Genomic DNA, 19,972 nt, shown 5'->3' on the forward strand with positions numbered 1-19,972 from the left:
TAATGGTAAGAAGTATTATACTTATTATTGGTTAACGTTTAGAATAACAATTTTATTAAAAAGAATAAGAAACACACTGTACTCTAAAAATGTTGGTCTTACTTAAAAATGCACACATTTAGTTGTATTCAGTCTTAAAAAATATTATATGGCTCTCACGGAAATACATTTTGAAATATTTGGCTTTCATGGCTCTCTCAGCCAAAAAAGTTCCCGACCCCTGCTCTAACCAGAAGGCCACTGAGCAGGTAAAGATCTTAATGTCTTCCAATAAGCACACACTTCTGAGCTTTTCTTTGAGTAATTTGACTTATCAAGCCTCTTCTAACATACAAAATATTAAAAGGATGTATCTACTATGATTTGTGCAGATATTGTATAGGATTAATATTGATGTGATATCAGAAGTGAAAAAGTTGATTATGAACACCCCCTGGTGAATATTTTTACTAAATTAAAGTTATTTTTTGGGAGTTTTGAACTGCTACTGAACAATTCTGGAACACTGATTTTGTCCTGTCCACTTGTATTTAGTATTTTATCAGACAGGCCAAGTGTTCCTTAACAGGAAGCTGTAACGACGAGTCTCTGGCTTCTCCTTGATGCTATTGTTGTGCTGTACTGTGTTTGTTTACCAAGTAGACACATGACTATGGACATGATACTTCCTGTCCTTCAGTTAATGTGTACGGTGTGGAAACACGTACGAGTGTGTCGTGTACAGTCATGGTCAAAAGTTTCCATACACTTGTAAAGAACATAATGTCATGGCTGTCTTGAGTTTCCAATAATTTCTACAACGCTTATTTTTTTTGTGATAGAGTGATCGGAGCACATACTTGTTGGTCACAAAAAACATTGATGAAGTTTGGTTCTTATATGAATTTATTATGAGTCTCCAGAAAATGTGACCAAATCTGCTGTGTCAAAAGTATACATACAGCAGTGTAAAAATTTGCTTACATGTCCCTTGGCAAGTTGCACTGCAGTAAGGCACTTTTGGTAGCCATCCACAAGCTTCTTGCAAACTTCCGGTTGAGTTTTTGATCACTCGTCTTGACACAATTGGTGCAGTTCAGCTAAATTTGTTAGTTTTCTGACATGGACTTGTTTCTTCAGTATTGTCCACACTATTTGGGAAAGCAATTCTAAAACCTTAATTCGAGCCTGATTTAGCCCTTCCTTGACCACTTTTGATGTTTGTTTGGGGTCATTGTCCTGTTGGAACACACAACTGCGCCCAAGACCCAAGACCAAGGTTGTCCTGAAGAATTTGGAGGTAATCCTCCTTTTTCATTGTCCAATTTACTCCCTGTAAAGCACCAGTTCCATTGGCAGAATAACAGGCCCAGAAAATAATACTACCACCACCATGCATGACAGTAGGTTTGGTGTTTCTTGGATTAAAGGCCTCGCCTTTTCTCCTCCAAACATATTGCAGGGTAATGTGGCCAAAAAGCTCAATTTTTGTTTCATCACATGGACAAAGATTAGACCTTCTGGATTTAAGTTCTGTGGTCAGATAAAACAAAAATTCAGCTGAAACAAAAAAATAAGACTTGTAGAAATTATTCCAAACTCAAGACAGATATGTTCTTTAGAGAACTTTTGACCATGACAGTACATGCATCTAATACTGCAACAACAAAGTCTGAGAACTTGATTCTCAAAGCCCAAGGCCAACCCAGGCAACTCCATGTTTGATCTGCGTTGTGTCCTTGTCCGTGGACTGACAGGGGACATTACCCCCCCATTAGTTGGCCCCCTGGCTGTGTTAATGGTCCATTGCTCCGTTGCAGAGATCTTTTGGCGCCATCAAAAACTCACATCCATCCAACCTCCTGCTCCCCATTAGCCGCAACACACACACGCCCAAAGGGGGTCTCGGCGGTAGAGCGAGAGGCCCACGGAGCAATCCACTTTGTTCTGGAGTCGGATCTGAACGGCCGCTGACCCGGAGCCAAACGGCCCATATCACACGCCTTTGATCCCCCACCTACCTCTAGTCCCTCGACAGAAACGCTCTTCATTGAGTGAAGAGGCAAACTGCAAAGGACAGAAGCATGGATGAGATAAGAATATGTTGATCCTCAAACACTAGAATGCATTTTCATAGCACTTTTCTATACACTCAAAACGCTTCACAGAAAACTGAGAACAGAGAACCCATCATTCACTCCACACAATGGTGGTAGGCAACATTTGTAGCCACAGCTGCCCTTTCGCACGGAAGCTCGAGTCGAACCTGGAACCCTCAAGTTGCTGGCACAGTTGCTCTGCCATCTGAACCACACCGTCACTGTGTATGTTGCATGAAAACATTCCTGTCACTAATTTTGACTTGCTTTTTTGTTTGTGTGGATGACCTCTTGACCCTTCATAATAACCAAAACCAAATCATTGTAAAGCAGTTTGCGCCCTGCGCCCCCTCTAGAAAAACCCTAATATTTACAACACTTCTTCTTCACATGATAACTATCACACAAAGTCCAGGGCCTGCTACCTGTGCCTTTGACCTCTGGCCCGGGGTCGCCGGAAGTCTTACTTTTAAGATGGTGCCAAGTGTCCGAATCCGTGAGTTTTAGGTGTAAACGTACAAAATGAGGTACCGAGCTAGCCTGAAACGTTAGCATGTTAACATCAAAATGCTAAAACGTAGCATTTTTGCAAACGTTGGCATGCTGACAGTTAGCATGTCTCACTCACATACCGTATGTTCCGCACTATAAGGCGCACCGGATTATAAGGTGCACCTTCAATGAATGGCCTATTTTAAAACGTTGTTCATATATATATATATATATATATATATATATATATAAGGCGCACTGCATTATAAGGCACATAGAATAGACGCTATAGTAGAGGCTGGGGTTACGTTTTGCATCCTTTAGATGGAGCTGCGCTAAAGGGAATGTCAACAAAACAGTCAGATAGGTCAGTCAAACTTTATTGATGGATTACAAACCAGCGTTCTGACAACTCCGTTCACTCCCAAAATGAATAAACAGCTGTTTTATTATTTTCCCCGATTCAATAAACACGTACAAAACAGTCTGATACTGTTACGGTAAATCAAACGTTAGTGCAATTACAATATAGTAACACTCGAAATAGTGCAAAGCAGTAATATATCAATAACTCAACGTTGCTGAAACGATAATGTCACACAACACACCACACAAAATAAACACGTAAAGCTCACTTTATTAAGTTATTCCTCATCCACGAATCCCTCAAATTCTTCTTCTTCAGTGTCCGAATTAAACCGTTGGGCGAATACGACATCCAACATGCCCGGCTCCGTCTCGTCAAAGTCGTCATTAAACGAGTCAGTGTCGCTGCTGTTAATGTTAAATTCTCTTGCTGCTGCTCTATTCCCGTGTTCTACTGTGTGACTAATCGCCTTGAGTTTAAACTGCGTCGTAAGCGTGTCTCTTAATAGGAGCAATTTTGGAGTCTTTACATAAACACACAGACACGGCACGCCTCCCGCAGTCATATATCCCAGCATGCACCGCGCACTTCTTCTTCCACGGGGGAAAATTAAGTCGGAGGCTGCTTACCGTAGTTGCGAGACCTGTTGTGGCTCAATAGTGGTACATATATAAGGCGCACCGGATTATAAGGCGCACTGTCAGCTTTTGAGAAAATTTTAGGTTTTTAGGTGCGCCCTATAGTGCGTAAAATATGGTAGTTATTTTTACAAATATATTTTATTGAATTTAACAGTAAAAATCACATTTGACAATCATTCTTTCCTCATGCAGACCCTTCATACATGCACACATCCACTCCTCCACACTTGATTGATTGATTGACTGAAACTTTTATTAGTAGATTGCACAGTTCAGTACATATTCCGTACAGTTGACCACTAAATGGTAACACCCGAATAAGTTTTTCAACTTGTTTAAGTCGGGGTCCACGTAAATCAATTCATGCACGCTTGAGGAGAGAGGTGCACTTGGGCTTTAAAAACTCAGGGTTTACAGTAGACATTATTAGAAAACGTGCCCAGATATTGTACATATCCATCCATCCTGCACTGGCTCAGGATCATTAGACGATTCAGACCAAAGCAAGATGGATGAATACTGTTTTCCTTGGCATCAAGGATCCTCAGGAAGTGATCACTAGATCACCTCCCGAGGACCTCTCCACCAATCACACTTAAAAAGGAAGAAGAAAGTCACATTTTCCTGGCTTGATAAGATGCAAAATAAAAAATAAAAATAAAAAGTCCCAAAAAAAGCAAGTAAACCATGACAAAACCATATCAAAAGTGACACAAAAAAGCAATAGTATACTTGTATGATAACATTTTTTGCTAGCGTCTCTTACATTAGCTTTTTTGCTACTTTCTTTGTCTACGAGTTTACATGTCACTCATAGAATATATTCATAGAATGGCAGTTTTCCACCAATACAAGGCCTCTCAGCTGCAAAGCCACGCCCACATATCTGTCTCTCACGCCTACATATGTCATACTGCTGAAGAAGGAAACGTTAAAGATAATGAATGACAAATAATTCTGATGAAGTTGTTAATTGTTCGAATGTTGGTTCCAAACGTGTGAGGGTGCATGGTATATTGAATAAAGACAGTTGGAAAATTGTCCAAATTTATCTGTTCTAAAAAATATGTCTTAAAACAGGAGCTAAATAATGACATTAAGACCCAGGATAGCTGAGCGGTTAAAAGCATTGGCTTCCATGAAGGGGTAATGGCTTCTATACCTAGTCAGGTCATTAGGTAAATTAGAAATCTCTGAAGTTTTGTTTCATCTCCATCGTAGTTTATCAAGACGGGCCGTTGGTTACATTTGTCATTTAGGGCCTGGAATCGTCCCTCAAGAAGACCAAGGATTGATCAGTGGTTCGCACTTGGCCACCAACATGAAGTACTTGTTAACTTACACAGATCCACTGTTTTGTTTGACCTATACCATAGTGTAACTAAGACAGGGTTCCTCAATTACATTTTTTATTGGAGCCAGGAATGTTTTCTTAAGCGCAACTGTGTTTTACCTCTATCATAGTTCACTGATTGCATTATTATGAGAGCAAAAATGTAGCTGTAACACGACCCAGGATATTTCAATGGTGAAGATGGATGCCTCTCACTCAGTAGTACGGGGATCAATTCCATTATTTGGAAGGTCTAGTTTTTTGTTTCACTTCTATCATAGCTTAATGATTGCATTTGTATATGAGCAAAAATAATGTCTTGATAGGACCCATGATAGCTCAATGGTCAACACTGTGGGCTCCTAATACAGGGGTAATGGTTTTAAATCCCAATTGGTTTGATATGTAAATAAAGTTCAAAATGTTGTTTAATCTCAATTTTAGTTTACTACGACAGGTGTCACGATTACATTAGTGAACGAGCCAGACTGCACATGCAACAAGGTTTGCGTAGCTCAATAGGTAAGACTGCTGCCTCTCATTCAGTAGTACTGGGTTCAAAACCATGACTTGAAAAGCTAATTTTTTGTTTCACCTCTAGCATAGTTTACTTATTGTATTTTTATATTATGAAAAATAATGATATTTGTTCATATACAAATACAATCATTAAACTATGGTAGAGATTAGACAAAAAGCTACTTTTTCCAAGTTATGAATTGGAACCCAGTACTACTGACAGAGAAGGAGGAGTCTTAACCATAGATCTATCCTGGCATTTGCTGAGACCAGATTTTCCAGAATATACAAATTAAATCAGTAAACTAAGATAGAAGTGAAACAAAAAACAAGACCTTCCAAATTGTGGGTTTGAACCAAATCGTACAGGGCAAGATGCAGCAGTCTTAACCATTGAGAAATCCTGACAGCCTCTGATTTGATAATTTAGCTCATATCCAAATTCAATCATTAAACTATGATAAAGGTGAAACAAAAAAATAAGTTCTTCCAAATGATGGCTTTGAACCCAGTAGCATTGACTACGAGGAAGCAGTCTTAACCATCAAGCTATCCTCAGTGGGGTTGTAAGTGGAGTCTGGTCTGGCTTACTCACTATAGTAATCATGACACCCATCCATCCATCCATCCATCCATCATCTTCCGCTTATCCGAGGTCGGGTCGCGGGGTCAGCAGCCTAAGCAGGGAAGCCCAGACTTCCCTCTCTCCAGCCACTTCGTCTAGCTCTTCCCGGGGGATCCCGAGGCGTTCCCAGGCCACCCGGGAGACATAGTCTTCCCAACGTGTCCTGGGTCTTCCCCGTGGCCTCCTACCAGCTGGACGTGCCCTAAACACCTCCCTAGGGAGGTGTTCGGGTGGCATCCTGACCAGATGCCCGAACCACCTCATCTGGCTCCTCTCGATGTGGCGGAGTAGCGGCTTTACGTTGAGCTCCCCCCGGATGGCAGAGCGTCTCACCCTATCTCTAAGGGAGAGCCCCGCCACACAGCGGAGGAAACTCATTTCGGCCGCTTGTACCCGTGATCTTATCCTTTCGGTCATGACCCAGAGCTCATGACCATAGGTGAGGATGGGAACGTAGATCGACCGGTAAATTGAGAGCTTTGCCTTCTGGCTCAGCTCCTTCTTCACCACAACGGATCGATACAACGTCCGCATTACTGAAGACGCCGCACCGATCCGCCTGTCAATCTCACGATCCACTCTTCTCCCACTCGTGAACAAGACTCCTAGGTACTTGAACTCCTCCACTTGGGGCAGGGTCTCCTCCCCAACCCGGAGATGGCACTCCACCCTTTTCCGGGCGAGAACCATGGACTCGGACTTGGAGGTGCTGATTCTCATTCCGGTCGCTTCACACTCGGCTGCGAACCGATCCAGTGAGAGCTGAAGATCCCGGCCAGATGAAGCCATCAGGACTACATCATCTGCAAAAAGCAGAGATCTAATCCCGTGGCCACCAAACCGGATCCCCTCAACGCCTTGACTGCGCCTAGAAATTCTGTCCATAAAAGTTATGAACAGAATCGGTGACAAAGGACAGCCTTGGCGGAGTCCAACCCTCACTGGAAACGTGTCCGACTTACTGCCAGCAATGCGGACCAAGCTCTGGCACTGATCATACAGGGAGCGGACTGCCACAATAAGACAGTTCGGTACCCCATACTCTCTGAGCACTGCCCACAGGACTTCCCGAGGGACACGGTCGAATGCCTTCTCCAAGTCCACAAAGCACATGTAGACTGGTTGGGCAAACTCCCATGCACCCTCAAGAACTCTGCCGAGAGTATAGAGCTGGTCCACGGTTCCACGACCAGGACGAAAACCACACTGTTCCTCCTGAATCCGAGGTTCGACTATCCGGCGTAGCCTCCTCTCCAGTACACCTGAATAAACCTTACCGGGAAGGCTGAGGAGTGTGATCCCACGATAGTTGGAACACACCCTCCGGTCCCCCTTCTTAAAGAGAGGGACCACCACCCCGGTCTGCCAATCCAGAGGCACCGCCCCCGATGTCCACGCGATGTTGCAGAGTCTTGTCAACCAAGACAGCCCCACAGCATCCAGAGCCTTAAGGAACTCCGGGCGGATCTCATCCACCCCCAGGGCCTTGCCGCCGAGGAGCTTTTTAACTACCTCAGCGACCTCAGCCCCAGAAATAGGAGAGTCCACCACAGATTCCCCAGGCACCGCTTCCTCAAAGGAAGACGTGTTGGTGGGATTGAGGAGGTCTTCGAAGTATTCCCCCCACCGATCCACAACATCCGCAGTCGAAGTCAGCAGAACACCATCCGCACCATACACGGTGTTGATAGTGCACTGCTTACCCTTCCTGAGGCGGCGTATGGTGGTCCAGAATCGCTTCGAAGCCGTCCGTAAGTCGTTTTCCATGGCTTCCCCGAACTCTTCCCATGTCCGAGTTTTAGCCTCGGCTACCGCTAAAGCTGCACACCGCTTGGCCCGTCGGTACCCGTCCACTGCCTCCGGAGTCCTATGAGCCAAAAGAACCCGATAGGACTCCTTCTTCAGCTTGACGGCATCCCTCACTGCTGGTGTCCACCAACGGGTTCTGGGATTACCGCCACGACAGGCACCAACAACCTTGCGGCCACAGCTCCAATCAGCCGCCTCAACAGTAGAGGTTCGGAACATGGTCCACTCGGACTCAATGTCCCGCACCTCCCTCGTGACATGTTCAAAGTTCTCCCGGAGGTGTGAATTGAAACTCTCTCTGACAGGAGACTCTGCCAGACGTTCCCAGCAGACCCTCACAATGCGTTTGGGCCTGCCAGGTCTGTCCGGCATCCTCCCCCACCATCGCAGCCAACTCACCACCAGGTGGTGATCGGTAGAAAGCTCTGCCCCTCTCTTCACCCGAGTGTCCAGAATATGAGGCCGCAAATCCGATGACACGACTACAAAGTCAATCATGGAACTGCGGCCTAGGGTGTCCTGGTGCCAAGTGCACATATGGACACCCTTATGTTTGAACATGGTGTTTGTTATGGACAATCCGTGACGAGCACAAAAGTACAATAACAAAACACCACTCGGGTTTAGATCCGGGCGACCATTCTTCCCAATCACGCCTCTCCAGGTTTCACTGTCGTTGCCAACATGAGCGTTGAAGTCTCCCAGTAGGACAAGGGAATCACCCGGGGGAGCACTTTCCAGTACTCCCTCGAGTGTACCCAAAAAGGGTGGGTATTCTGAACTGCTGTTTGGTGCGTAAGCACAAACAACAGTCAGGACCCGTCCCCCCACCCGAAGGCGAAGGGAAGCTACCCTCTCGTCCACTGGGTTGAACTCAAACGTGCAGGCTTTGAGCCGGGGGGCAACGAGAATTGCCACCCCAGCCCGTCGCCTCTCACTGTCGGCAACGCCAGAGTGGAAAGGGTCCAGTCCCTCTCGAGAGAAGTGGTTCCAGAGCCCTTGCTGTGCGTCGAGGTGAGTCCGACTATATCCAGCCGGAACTTCTCTACCTCGCGGACTAGCTCAGGCTCCTTCCCCCCCAGTGAGGTGACGTTCCACGTCCCAAGAGCTAGCTTCTGTAGCCGAGGATCGGACTGCCAAGTGCCCTGCCTTCGGCTGCCGCCCAGCTCACAATGCACCCGACCTCTATGGCCCCTCCTATGAGTGGTGAGCCCATTGGAGGGATGACCCACGTTGCCTCTTCGGGCTGTGCCCGGCCGGGCCCCATGGGGACAGGCCCAGCCACCAGGCGCTCGCCATCGTGCCCCAACTCCGGGCCTGGCTCCAGAGCGGGGCCCCGGTGACCCGCGTCCGGGCGAGGGAAATCTGAGTTCATTTTGTTGTAATTCCATAGAAGTCTTTGAGCTGCTCTTTGTCTGATAACTCACCTAGGACCTGTTTGTCTTGGGAGACCCTACCAGGGGGCATGAAAGCCCCCAGACAACATAGCTCCTAGGATCATTGGGACACGCAAACTCCTCTACCACGGTAAGGTAGCAGCTATCATAGTAAACTACAATCAAGGTGAAACAACATTTTGAACCTAAGTTACATGTCAAACCAATTGGGCTTTAAACCCAGTACCCCTATATTGGGACCCCACAGTTTGGACCACTGATCTACCCTGGGTCCCATCAAGACATTATTTTCACTCATATACAAATGCAATCATTAATCTATGATAAAAGTAAGACGAAAACAAGATCTTCCATATTGTGGATTTTAACTCAGTAATACTGAGTAAGAGAAAGCAGTTTCAATCATTGAGCTGTTCTGGGTCTTGTCACCAGCTGTTTTCACTCTTATACAAATGCAATCAGTGAACTGTGATAGATGTAAAACAAAGTAGCTCTTAAAAGAAGATTCCGGGCCCAATGACAAATATAATTGATGAGCCTTGTCTTAGTTAAACTACAATATAAGTGAAACAAAAAATTGGAGCTCTGTATGTTACCTAGCTCCAGGACTAGAATTCTAAACAATTACCCCTTGTCGATGGCCAAGTGTGAACCACTGATCTATCCTTGGTCTTTTTGAGGGACGTAGGTGAAACAAAACTTGGAAGATTTTTCAGTTACCTAACGACCTGACTGGTATTGGAACCCATAACCCCTTTATGGAAGCCAAAGCGTTTAACCGCTCAGCTATCCTGTGTCTTGGTGTAGTTATTTAGCTCAAGTTTAAGACATTTTTTTGAACATATTAATTTTGACAATTTTTCAACTGTCTTTATTCAACACATGTACATGTTAGCATGCTAACAAGTTGCATGTTTCACATACCAAGTTATATAAATATAAGCTGTATGGCTGTGGTATTAGAGAAAAAAAATGTTAAAATTAGCAAAAAAAAGTTAGCACGTCATGGTTCGCATGCTAACATAAAGCATGTGTCATATACCACGTTTTATGACTCTAAGGTTTATGGCAGTGGAGTTTGAGAAATAAAAGTGTAAAATTTGCTCAAAAAGTTAGCATGTTTTACATACTAACTTATATGACTGTAAGGTATGGCTGTGGAATTAGAAAAAAAAAGTGTAAAATTAGCCCAAAACATTTTCACTTTAATGTTTGTTCGCTAGCATGGTAACATTAACATGCTATCAGTTGGTATGTGTCACATACCAAGTTATATGACTCTAAGGTGGAGGGTTGCGGAATTAGAGAAAAAAGTGTAAAACCAGCTTTGCCAACCTCAGTCTGCCAACCTTAGGGGCATCGACAGAAGTTCCACTGAATACTGTATCACGTTCATTAGTGGACTATCATACACCAGAAAATGAAAGGCTATGACTAGCATTGCTTTTTGTATGCGATCATGCTAAATTTGACAGACATGTTTTATACAAAATCTCATTATATGAAGTCTTATTTCCATTCAAATTTGACATCTGACTGACCCAAGACTTGTGTTCATTCATCAGGGAGGCCTAACCCAGCTGCAGTGGGATGCTAACATGTATTAACACGTCACCTCACTGTTGTCACCTCATCACAACCATCGTCTTCTTCATCACTGACGCTGTGTGTGTGTCATCCCTCCCTCCCACCTCACCCAGTTTCCTCTTCCAGGGGTGCCAGGTAAGGAGTACACCTCCCAGGTTCCTGCCACCACACATGTACCGAATAGAGGGCGGGTGATAGAATGCCTGATGTGGCAGCCGAATAGAAGACTTTTACGCAAGAAAGAATTTTTGAAGAAAACCTCCCGTCTCGTCTGCGCCCGTGCTTCTCGACTTATAATTGATTTCTGAGGGAAAGCGGGCTTAATAATTCACTGGCCGCCACTCTGAAGCGGAAGAAGAAAAAGAGCGCGAGAGGGTAGACGAGTGACGCGGGCACCCCCTCTAACGAGCCACTTGGGCGGTGGGAGCGACAGAACTAAAGAGTCAGAGAGACTTAAAGAAGACGAGCGAGACCACCACGGTTAGAGGAGGACAGCTCCTCTCATTAGGCTCCATCTTCCAGCTTTGAAGACATTCTTAAAAAATTTAAACTTGAAGGATAACTACGCTCAGTATGTTAACGATGTTGACAACGTTGTAAATGGCGTTCTTTTCCCTTTCCAGGGCTCTTCCACAGGGCCATCGCCCAAAGTGGAACGGCCATCTCAAGCTGGTCGGTAAACTACCAGCCCTTGAAATACACCAAGATCCTGGCCCGCAAGGTGGGCTGCACCTACACCGAAACCGCCGACCTGGTGGACTGTCTGAGGCGCAAAAACTTCAGGGAGCTGGTGGACCAGGACATCCAGCCGGCTCGCTACCACATCGCTTTTGGCCCCGTTGTGGATGGAGATGTGGTACCCGACGATCCTGAGATCCTCATGCAGCAGGTGAACATTTTTTCTGGCCTATCCACATTTTCATTTATGAGAAAAGCTAGAATCATTGCAATTATTATTGGGCTTATGAGCTTCATTGATTGGAGCTCTCAAATAAAACGCTTGTATCTCAAATCAACGTCTCACATTAAAATTAATTTAAATCAATTGGTGCTTGGACCGCCAAAAACAGCACAATGCAATATGTCTTTTAAAAAGAAAAAAACTAACTTTTAAATAAGAGATATTGTTTAAAAACAGTACAATATGATGTATTATAAACAACGACAGTAGTTTTATAAATTAATGTAATAATAATGTACAGCATTTACCTTGCAGAGTAGACTCCTACCTTATCTCCTTCCAGCTGTTTCTCTGTTAAAGGGGAACATTATCACTAAACCTATGCAAACGTCAATATCTACCTTGATGTTGCAGAAAAAAGACCATCTATTTTTTCAACCGATTTCTGAATGGGTGAATTTTGGCAAATAAAACGCCTTTTTATTTATCGGCCTTTTAGCGATGACGTCAGAACGTAACGTCACCGAGGTAACACACCCGCCATTTTTATTTTCACATTACAAACACCGGGTCTCAGCTCTGTTATTTTCCGTTTTATCGACTATTTTTTGGAACCTTGGAGACATCTTGCCTCGTCGGTGTGTTGTCATAGGGTGTAACAACACCAACAGGGAGGGATTCAAGTTGCACCACTGGCAAGAAATCTGCCGCCAGACCCCCATTGAGTGTAAGCACATTTTACCGGCGATGCTAAGACAGACATGGCACAGAGATGTATGGATAACCTGCAGATGCATTTGCAACGATTAAGTCAACGAAATCACAAAGGTGAGTTTTGTTGATGTTGTTGACTTATGTGCTAATCAGACATATTTGGTCACGGCATGACTAACAGCTAATCGATGCTAACATGCTATGCTAATCGATGCTAACATGCTATTTACGCTAGCTGTATGTACATTTGAAACTAGATACCCACATTTAATGAGAAACAAACACTTACCAATCGACTGATTTAAGTTGCTCCAGTGTCACAAGATGCGAAAGTCCTGATCGTTTGGTCCGCACATTTTACCGGCTATACTAATAAGGCAGCCATGCTATGGGCCGCTTCATTAGGTACACCCATGCTATGGCCGAATAGCGTCAATAGCTATTCGCTCAATAGCTTCAATTTCTTCTTCAATTTCGTTTTCGCTATCTGCCTCCATACTCCAACCATCTGTTTCAATACATGTGTAATCTGTTGAATCGCTTAAGCCGCTGAAATCCGAGTCTGAATCCGAGTCAATGTCGCTATATCTTGCTGTGGTAACCGCCGTGTTGTTTGTATTGGCAGCCCTGTATGACATCACAGTCGCATCGCAAATAGCGAAAATCAAGAACTTTAAAGCTTTTTTTAGGGATATTCCGGGAGGTGTAAAATTTTGAAAAAAACTTCGAAAAATAAAACAAGCCACTGGGAACTGATTTTTATTGTTTTTAACTCTTTCGAAATTGTTATAATGTTCCCCTTTAAACCCACCATCAGCAACCTCTCCATACTTTCTGGGTAAATGTAGTTGATATATTATTTTAACATTCATTCTGCTTTACTAGGGTGCAGACTAGCAGTGATACACTCCAACTTCTTCACCAAGCGGACAATTTTGCTCAATCAATCAATCAATCAATCAATCAATCAATCAATCAATCGAAGTTTATTTATATAGCCTTTAATCACGAATGTCTCAAAGGGCTGCACAAGCCACAACCACATCCTCGGCCCAGATCCCACATCAGGTCGAGAAAAAACTCAACCCAATGGGATACAATGAGAAACCATCGAGGGGACCGCAGGTTTTCGGGATTCCCCCACCCCTCGACTGGTGCAAAGGACGTCGAGTGGATCTAGTTAATAATGTGAGAGTCCAGTCCATAGTGGGGCCAGCAGGAGATCATCTTGAGTGGGGACAAGTCAGCAGCGCAGAGACGTCATCAACAGATGCACAGATGTGTGGTCCACCCCAGGTCCCGACTTTGAACAGCTTGCACTTCATCTGCGGTCACCTAATATCAATCAATCAATCAATCAATGTTTATTTTTATAGCCCTAAATAACTAGTGTCTATAACCTCTCCAAGCAAGAGAGGGGGGCATAGCATAAAGGAGACGGCAGATCAACTGGTCTAAAAGGGGGGTCTATTTAAAGGCTAGTAAAGGCAAATTAGTGTTAAGATGGGACTTAAATCATGTTTTGATGATTTATATTTAAATTCTTCAATCAATATAATCCATTTTCAGCGGTGTCCTCCACACTCACTTTCATCCTTCCCGTGGTTTGAAAACAAAGTTTAGGCGATTTCTAGCTTCAAGCAAATGCTGGTCAGATCTTACGGGATTCATTGTGAATTTGCTACACCAACTAATTAATGGCTTGGATGCTGGTAAGTCAAATTTTTGACAGACAGCTTTTATCTCAAAACAAGAGTTGGGGCACTTATAAGTTAAGGTACTGGAAAACTTGGCAACTATTGTGAGTCACAGTGACATGCAGTGAGATTTGAGGTTGGGGAGGCACTGACCCACTAGTCAGATGTACAAACATACGTTACGATGCTAAGTCACTGACTCACAAGTCAGATTTATAAACATGACAGCATGATGCAATAGCACCGGCTCAAAATAACAAAAACACACAGTATGATGCTAGAATAAAACATTTCAAAACACTCAGTACACAATTAACATAGCAACTGCAGAGCAGACACTCGACAGTATATCTTACATTTACTTGTAAATGAAGTCCATCTTTATTTGTGGCTTCAATTGTCTCATCTACCTCCACTTTGAAAAATCTGGCTGCATTGTTTTCCCTTTTAATGTAATTTCTTATAGGGCTGGGCTATATGCCCTTTTAAAAATCTCAATATTTTTAGGCCATATCGCGATGCACAATATATATAGCGATATTTTGTCTGAGCCTTGAATTAACACTTGATACATATAATCACAGCAGTGTGATGATTCTATGTGTCTACATTAAAACATTCTTTTTCATACTGCATTAATATATGCTCATTTTAAACTTTCATGCAGACAGGGAAATCACAACTAAGTCATTTTATCAAAACTGTATTTATTAAACAGTTATCAAGCAGTGGCACGAACAATCATGTCATTTCAAAACAGAAAGTGCAAGATTGTCAGAGACATTTTAAAACAAGCTATTTGTTGTTATCCGGTTCCTGGATCACATCTTTAGTCTGTTTTTGAGTCCTTTTTGGTGTTTTGATTATTTTTGGACTGTTACGATCCCTAAGTTTGTGTGTGCACGTCCTGTTTTGGTTACCATGGTTACTTGATTTGTTCACCTGTTTCCTTACGCACACCTGTTGGCAATAGTTTACTTTAGTATTTATACCTGCCTGCTACCTCAGTTCATTCTTGGTTCGTCACTTGCTATATGCAACACGCACGTTTGATTTTCTCTAAGCCCTTGTCGTTTGCTAAGTTACATCTTAGCTTCTGTGCGCTCGGCACGCGCTTCTGTGGACACTTTAAACTCGATGCTAGTTTAGCATTAGCTTCTCGTGCGCTCCGGCACGCCTTTATTTCGCTGTTTTGTACAAGTGTTCTTTTATCATTTTGAATATTAAAATCAGCTCTTACCTGCTATCCTGTCTGTCTGGTCCCACTACATCCTGGGGTGACACCTTCGCGCATAATTATGCATTCCAAACGTGACACTATTAGCGTACATTTGTGCATGACGTCAGTAGGATGATATATCAAAACAACACTAAATAAAAGTGCACTTTTTGTACAGAGCGCCACTACAATAGTTTAAAACAAATAAAGTGCACTTTTGTGAATGATGACACACAAGATATTTCAATAAGTGTCAAATAAAAATGAGCTGCATAATAGGAATTAATGTAGTATGTCCCACGGTGTTGATCTGGAAATAGTTGCATCGGCATTTTGTGGTTGTGGCACCGAATGGAGATGTTGACATGCGGAGTAAGCACTATTCATTCTCTCGCGGGTGACTTTTCAAAATAATGCTACAAATTAGCGGTGGTGCTACTTTTTGTAGAAACGCTTCTGCCGCATAAATGTTCAACATATTCCCACTTGAAGCCAAACCACCGCCAGACGATGGATGCCCTGCTGTTTTTCTTGGGAATGAATTCTTCCTCCATTTGTTACCAGATTCGCACCTTCTCTCTCTCGTATTACCACTCGCACCATTCCGCTAGCATCACAGCTAACGTTACCATGTCGCTACCTCTCTGCTCCGCGGGAGCGTACGACGTTGCACACATTACAGTATGTGACGTGTGTAAGAAGGTGCGCTTTTTTTAAGTCTCTGTGAGAAGGAGAGACAAGAAAGAGGGAAAAACACATGCAGTTTAATGCCCGCAGCGAAAAGCAACTGCGTGAGAACGTATACTCAAATATCACGATAATAGAGTAATTTTCTATATCGCACAGAGACAAACCCGCGATATATCGCGTATATCGATATATCCCCCAGCCCAAATTTCTGATCATCACTTACTGCCTCTATCAAATCATTCTGTGTTCTGTGTGATTTGCCAGTAAACACAGTTGATGTTTCCAGGTGTTCATCTTTCTCTGCATAAGAGTGCAATAGTTTCACATAATTACCACAATTGGAAGAACTAGCACTCTCATCGTTACCACCAAATGCACGCTCCTGTTTCCCCAAAAAGCAAGTGGCGTTTATCAGGTCTTTTAATATTTCACGATTTTCCCTTACGTTGGCATTGTGAATGCTGATATTTAGTCTCCGTTGTTCATTTAGAGCCAGATAAATACGTGATATTCCAAACATTTTTAAAGAAATCTGACCTTGAATGTGGGCAGATGAGTTTGCATGATTTTCGAAGCTTGTTGGTAGGTTTTTCAGATCAGTGTAACCTATTTGGGTCCAACCATGTTCACTCAAGAATAAAAGGCAGGGAAAGCAATTAAGCCTTTTTTTTTGTAGCACAGCCACAAAGCCGTTATTTTCCGGTACACAAATCCTTTTGAATTTAAGGCGTTATATTCTGTCCTCGAACCACACACGTTTGCGTCAAATCTGGCAGCTCTGAAGTTGGTCCCCCAGTATTAATGACTTCTTTGTTACGGTAAAGCGGGGAAAGAAGGACACAGCACGAATGCAAGGACGTTTTTTTAACTCTATTTATTGTTATACAATAGTATGAAGTGTGAAACGAGGAGAAAATGTGTATGTGTGTGACTATGTGTAGCGATTATCTGAGGAGTGTTACCTGAGTGTTACCAGAGTGTTGAGCTAGAGGCGGAAGTCCATGGAGGGCAAGGCAAGCTCGGAGATCCAGGGACCAGTAGGAGGTCAGTGGCAAGAGCGAGCCGTCAAAGTCCATGTCCGGGTCGAGATCCAAAGAGGCAGCCAGGGAACCAGAGGGAATACTGGGAGACAAGAGACACGGCTCGTGACCAGGAAACGGAGGAATACTGCTGGATGGCGACAAGGGACACAAAACAAATGAACACGGAGGAGGAGAAACACTGAGAGAGAGAGTGTGTACATAGAGCTAGACGTGTCGGCTTACCGTACGGAACAGGTAGCAACGTTCTGCCCTGGAATGCAGGTTTGCTCTGGCTTAAGAAGTACAGGGGACTCATCGGTGTCAGGTGTGTCGATTGCTGATTGTTTGCAGCCGTTGGCTGCAGCAGGAGATGAGGGCCCGTGGGCGTGTCCCGAAGCGCAGTCCACAGAGCGCACTGAGGAATGCGCAGCGGCATGTACTTGCGGCGTGACATTCTTGCTTTGATTGAAATTCCAGTCTTGAAAAATTCCCTCTTTTAGAAATCAAATCCTACATTTTTAGGGCGAAAAAGCATCCCAGTTTGCGGGAAGCGTAGCAGTTTTTGTCTGTTGTTTTATTCTTCTACTTCTAAAGGGTTAACCAATGTTGGCAGTTCATGAAATTATGAACTGCAAGTTCACAATAATCAAGTCAAGTCAAGTCAATTTTATTTATATAGCACATTTACAACAACGTTTACAAAAAAAAAGCATAGAGCAACAGATGACACGATGGCGAGGCATAATGGATGCGTGTTGCTACCCCAGGGATGCAAGAGGACCAGGACAGGCAGGAGTTGCAGGTAAGATTAGATTTAATACAAAAACAAAAATAATACTGGTACAAAATGCAAAGAAAAGGCGTGCCGAATGCACGGAGAGCTATGCTAATAATTAGCAACGAGAGCAGAGTACAGGAATAGAGGTGCAGAGCGCACGCAAAGCTAAGGCGAGACTTAGCAATAGTGATTACAAAAATAAGAACCAACGTGCGTGTTGCAAGTAGCAAACAAAACAGCCAGGAGGAACTAAGGTAGCAGGTGGTCTTAAATACAACACAAATAATTCAAAACAGGTGTGCGTAATGAGTCCGTGCAGGAGGCATACTTAGGTTGCCATGGTGACAATACAAAACAAGGAAGTGCGCTAACAAACGGGATCGGTAGAGTCCAAAACATGATCAAAACATAGTAGGACAATACAAAAAAGACAAACATGCTAGAGATGTGTGATCCGGAAGCCGGATCACAACATTACCCCCCCTTAAGGGGCAGATCCCAGATGCCCCCAAAAAACTGCAATAAAGAGAACCCCCTCCCAAAACCAGAAAGTTCACAAACGAAGGGAGGGCGGAAGGAGTCCACGGTGGAGGGTCGCCAGATCGCATGTCCCCGAATCCACCGAGGACACATCATGTGGCGGCGGCGGGTGGAACGCTGCTGCCGAAAAAGTTTTGGCGGGCGACCTCGAAAAGGCCACATTAGTGGCCGCCTCGCAGGATGAGGTGCCCGGCGAGGCGGACGACCCGGGCACGGCCACATCCGTGGCCGACATGGAGGAGGGAGTATCTGGCGAGGAGGATGACCTCGCAGAGGCCACGCCCGTGGTCGACGTGGTGGACGACGCCTCAGCACCGAAATCCCAGCAGGCTTGGAAGCAGCAGACGAGGGTGCGGGGACTGCAGCCAAAGCAGGCCCGAGTGCAGCTGGCGAGGATGATGCGGGTGCTGCAGCCGCAGGAGTCGTCGGAGGCGGCCTGGGAGCCGCAGGAGTCGTCGGAGGCGGCCTGGGAGCCGCAGGAGTCGTCGGAGGCGGCCTGGGAGCCGCAGGAGTCGTCGGAGGCGGCCTGGGAGCCGCAGGAGTCGTCGGAGGCGGCCTGGGAGCCGCAGGAGTCGTCGGAGGCGGCCTGGGAGCCGCAGGAGTCGTCGGAGGCGGCCTGGGAGCCGCAGGAGTCGTCGGTGGTGCTGGTGTGGGCTCCAGCCCCGTCGTCGACGCTGGTGTGGGCTCCAGCCCCGTCGTCGACGCTGGTGTGGGCTCCAGCCCCGTCGTCGACGCTGGTGTGGGCTCCAGCCCCGTCGTCGACGCTGGTGTGGGCTCCAGCCCCGTCGTCGGCGCTGGTGTGGGCTCCAGCCCCGTCGTCGGCGCTGGTGTGGGCTCCAGCCCCGTCGTCGGCGCTGGTGTGGGCTCCAGCCCCGTCGTCGGCGCTGGTGTGGGCTCCAGCCCCGTCGTCGGCGCTGGTGTGGGCTCCAGCCCCGTCGTCGGCGGTGCTTGGCGGCACGGAGCTGGCACCGGTGCTTGGCGGCACGGAGCTGGCACCGGTACCTGTCGTGGTGCTGGTACCGGAGTGGGCTCCAGCCTTGGAGTTTGTGCTGGTGTGAGAACCAGACTGGGAGCTGGTGTGAGAACCAGACTGGGAGCTGGTGTGAGAACCAGACTGGGAGCTGGTGTGAGAACCAGACTGGGAGCTGGTGTGAGAACCAGACTGGGAGCTGGTGTGAGAACCAGACTGGGAGCTGGTGTGAGAACCAGACTGGGAGCTGGTGTGAGAACCAGACTGGGAGCTGGTGTGAGAACCAGACTGGGAGCAGGTGTCGGCTTCAGCCGAGGAGCAGGTGTCGGCTTCAGCCGAGGAGCAGGTGTCGGCTTCAGCCGAGGAGCAGGTGTCGGCTTCAGCCGAGGAGCAGGAGTCGGCTTCAGCCGAGGAGCAGGAGTCGGCGTCAGCCGAGGAGCACTAAGAGACTGGCAGAGAGGAGGACTAGGACTACTATGAGGATTTAGACTAACACTAGGACTTGGGCAAGGACTTGTGTGAGGACCAGTACTTACAATCAAACTAGTGCTTTTATAAGGACTTGGGCAAGGACCAGGGTTACTGTGAGGACT

The 19,972-nt window shown here is 45.4% G+C and overlaps 1 protein-coding gene across 2 annotated transcripts in view; it reads left to right on the forward strand.

Moving 5' to 3' along the window:
* The window catches only part of LOC133560351 (neuroligin-2-like), a 304,784-nt gene that overhangs the window by 265,374 nt on the left and 19,438 nt on the right, over nt 1-19,972 (forward strand). For both annotated transcript variants that reach the window (XM_061912802.1, XM_061912801.1), the window contains one exon: nt 11,472-11,737. In XM_061912802.1, the coding sequence (XP_061768786.1) occupies nt 11,472-11,737 (266 nt within the window). The remainder of the gene's footprint in view (nt 1-11,471; nt 11,738-19,972) is intronic.

The sequence above is a fragment of the Nerophis ophidion genome, linkage group LG10 (assembly GCF_033978795.1).
Source record: "Nerophis ophidion isolate RoL-2023_Sa linkage group LG10, RoL_Noph_v1.0, whole genome shotgun sequence".
Lineage (NCBI taxonomy): Eukaryota > Metazoa > Chordata > Actinopteri > Syngnathiformes > Syngnathidae > Nerophis > Nerophis ophidion.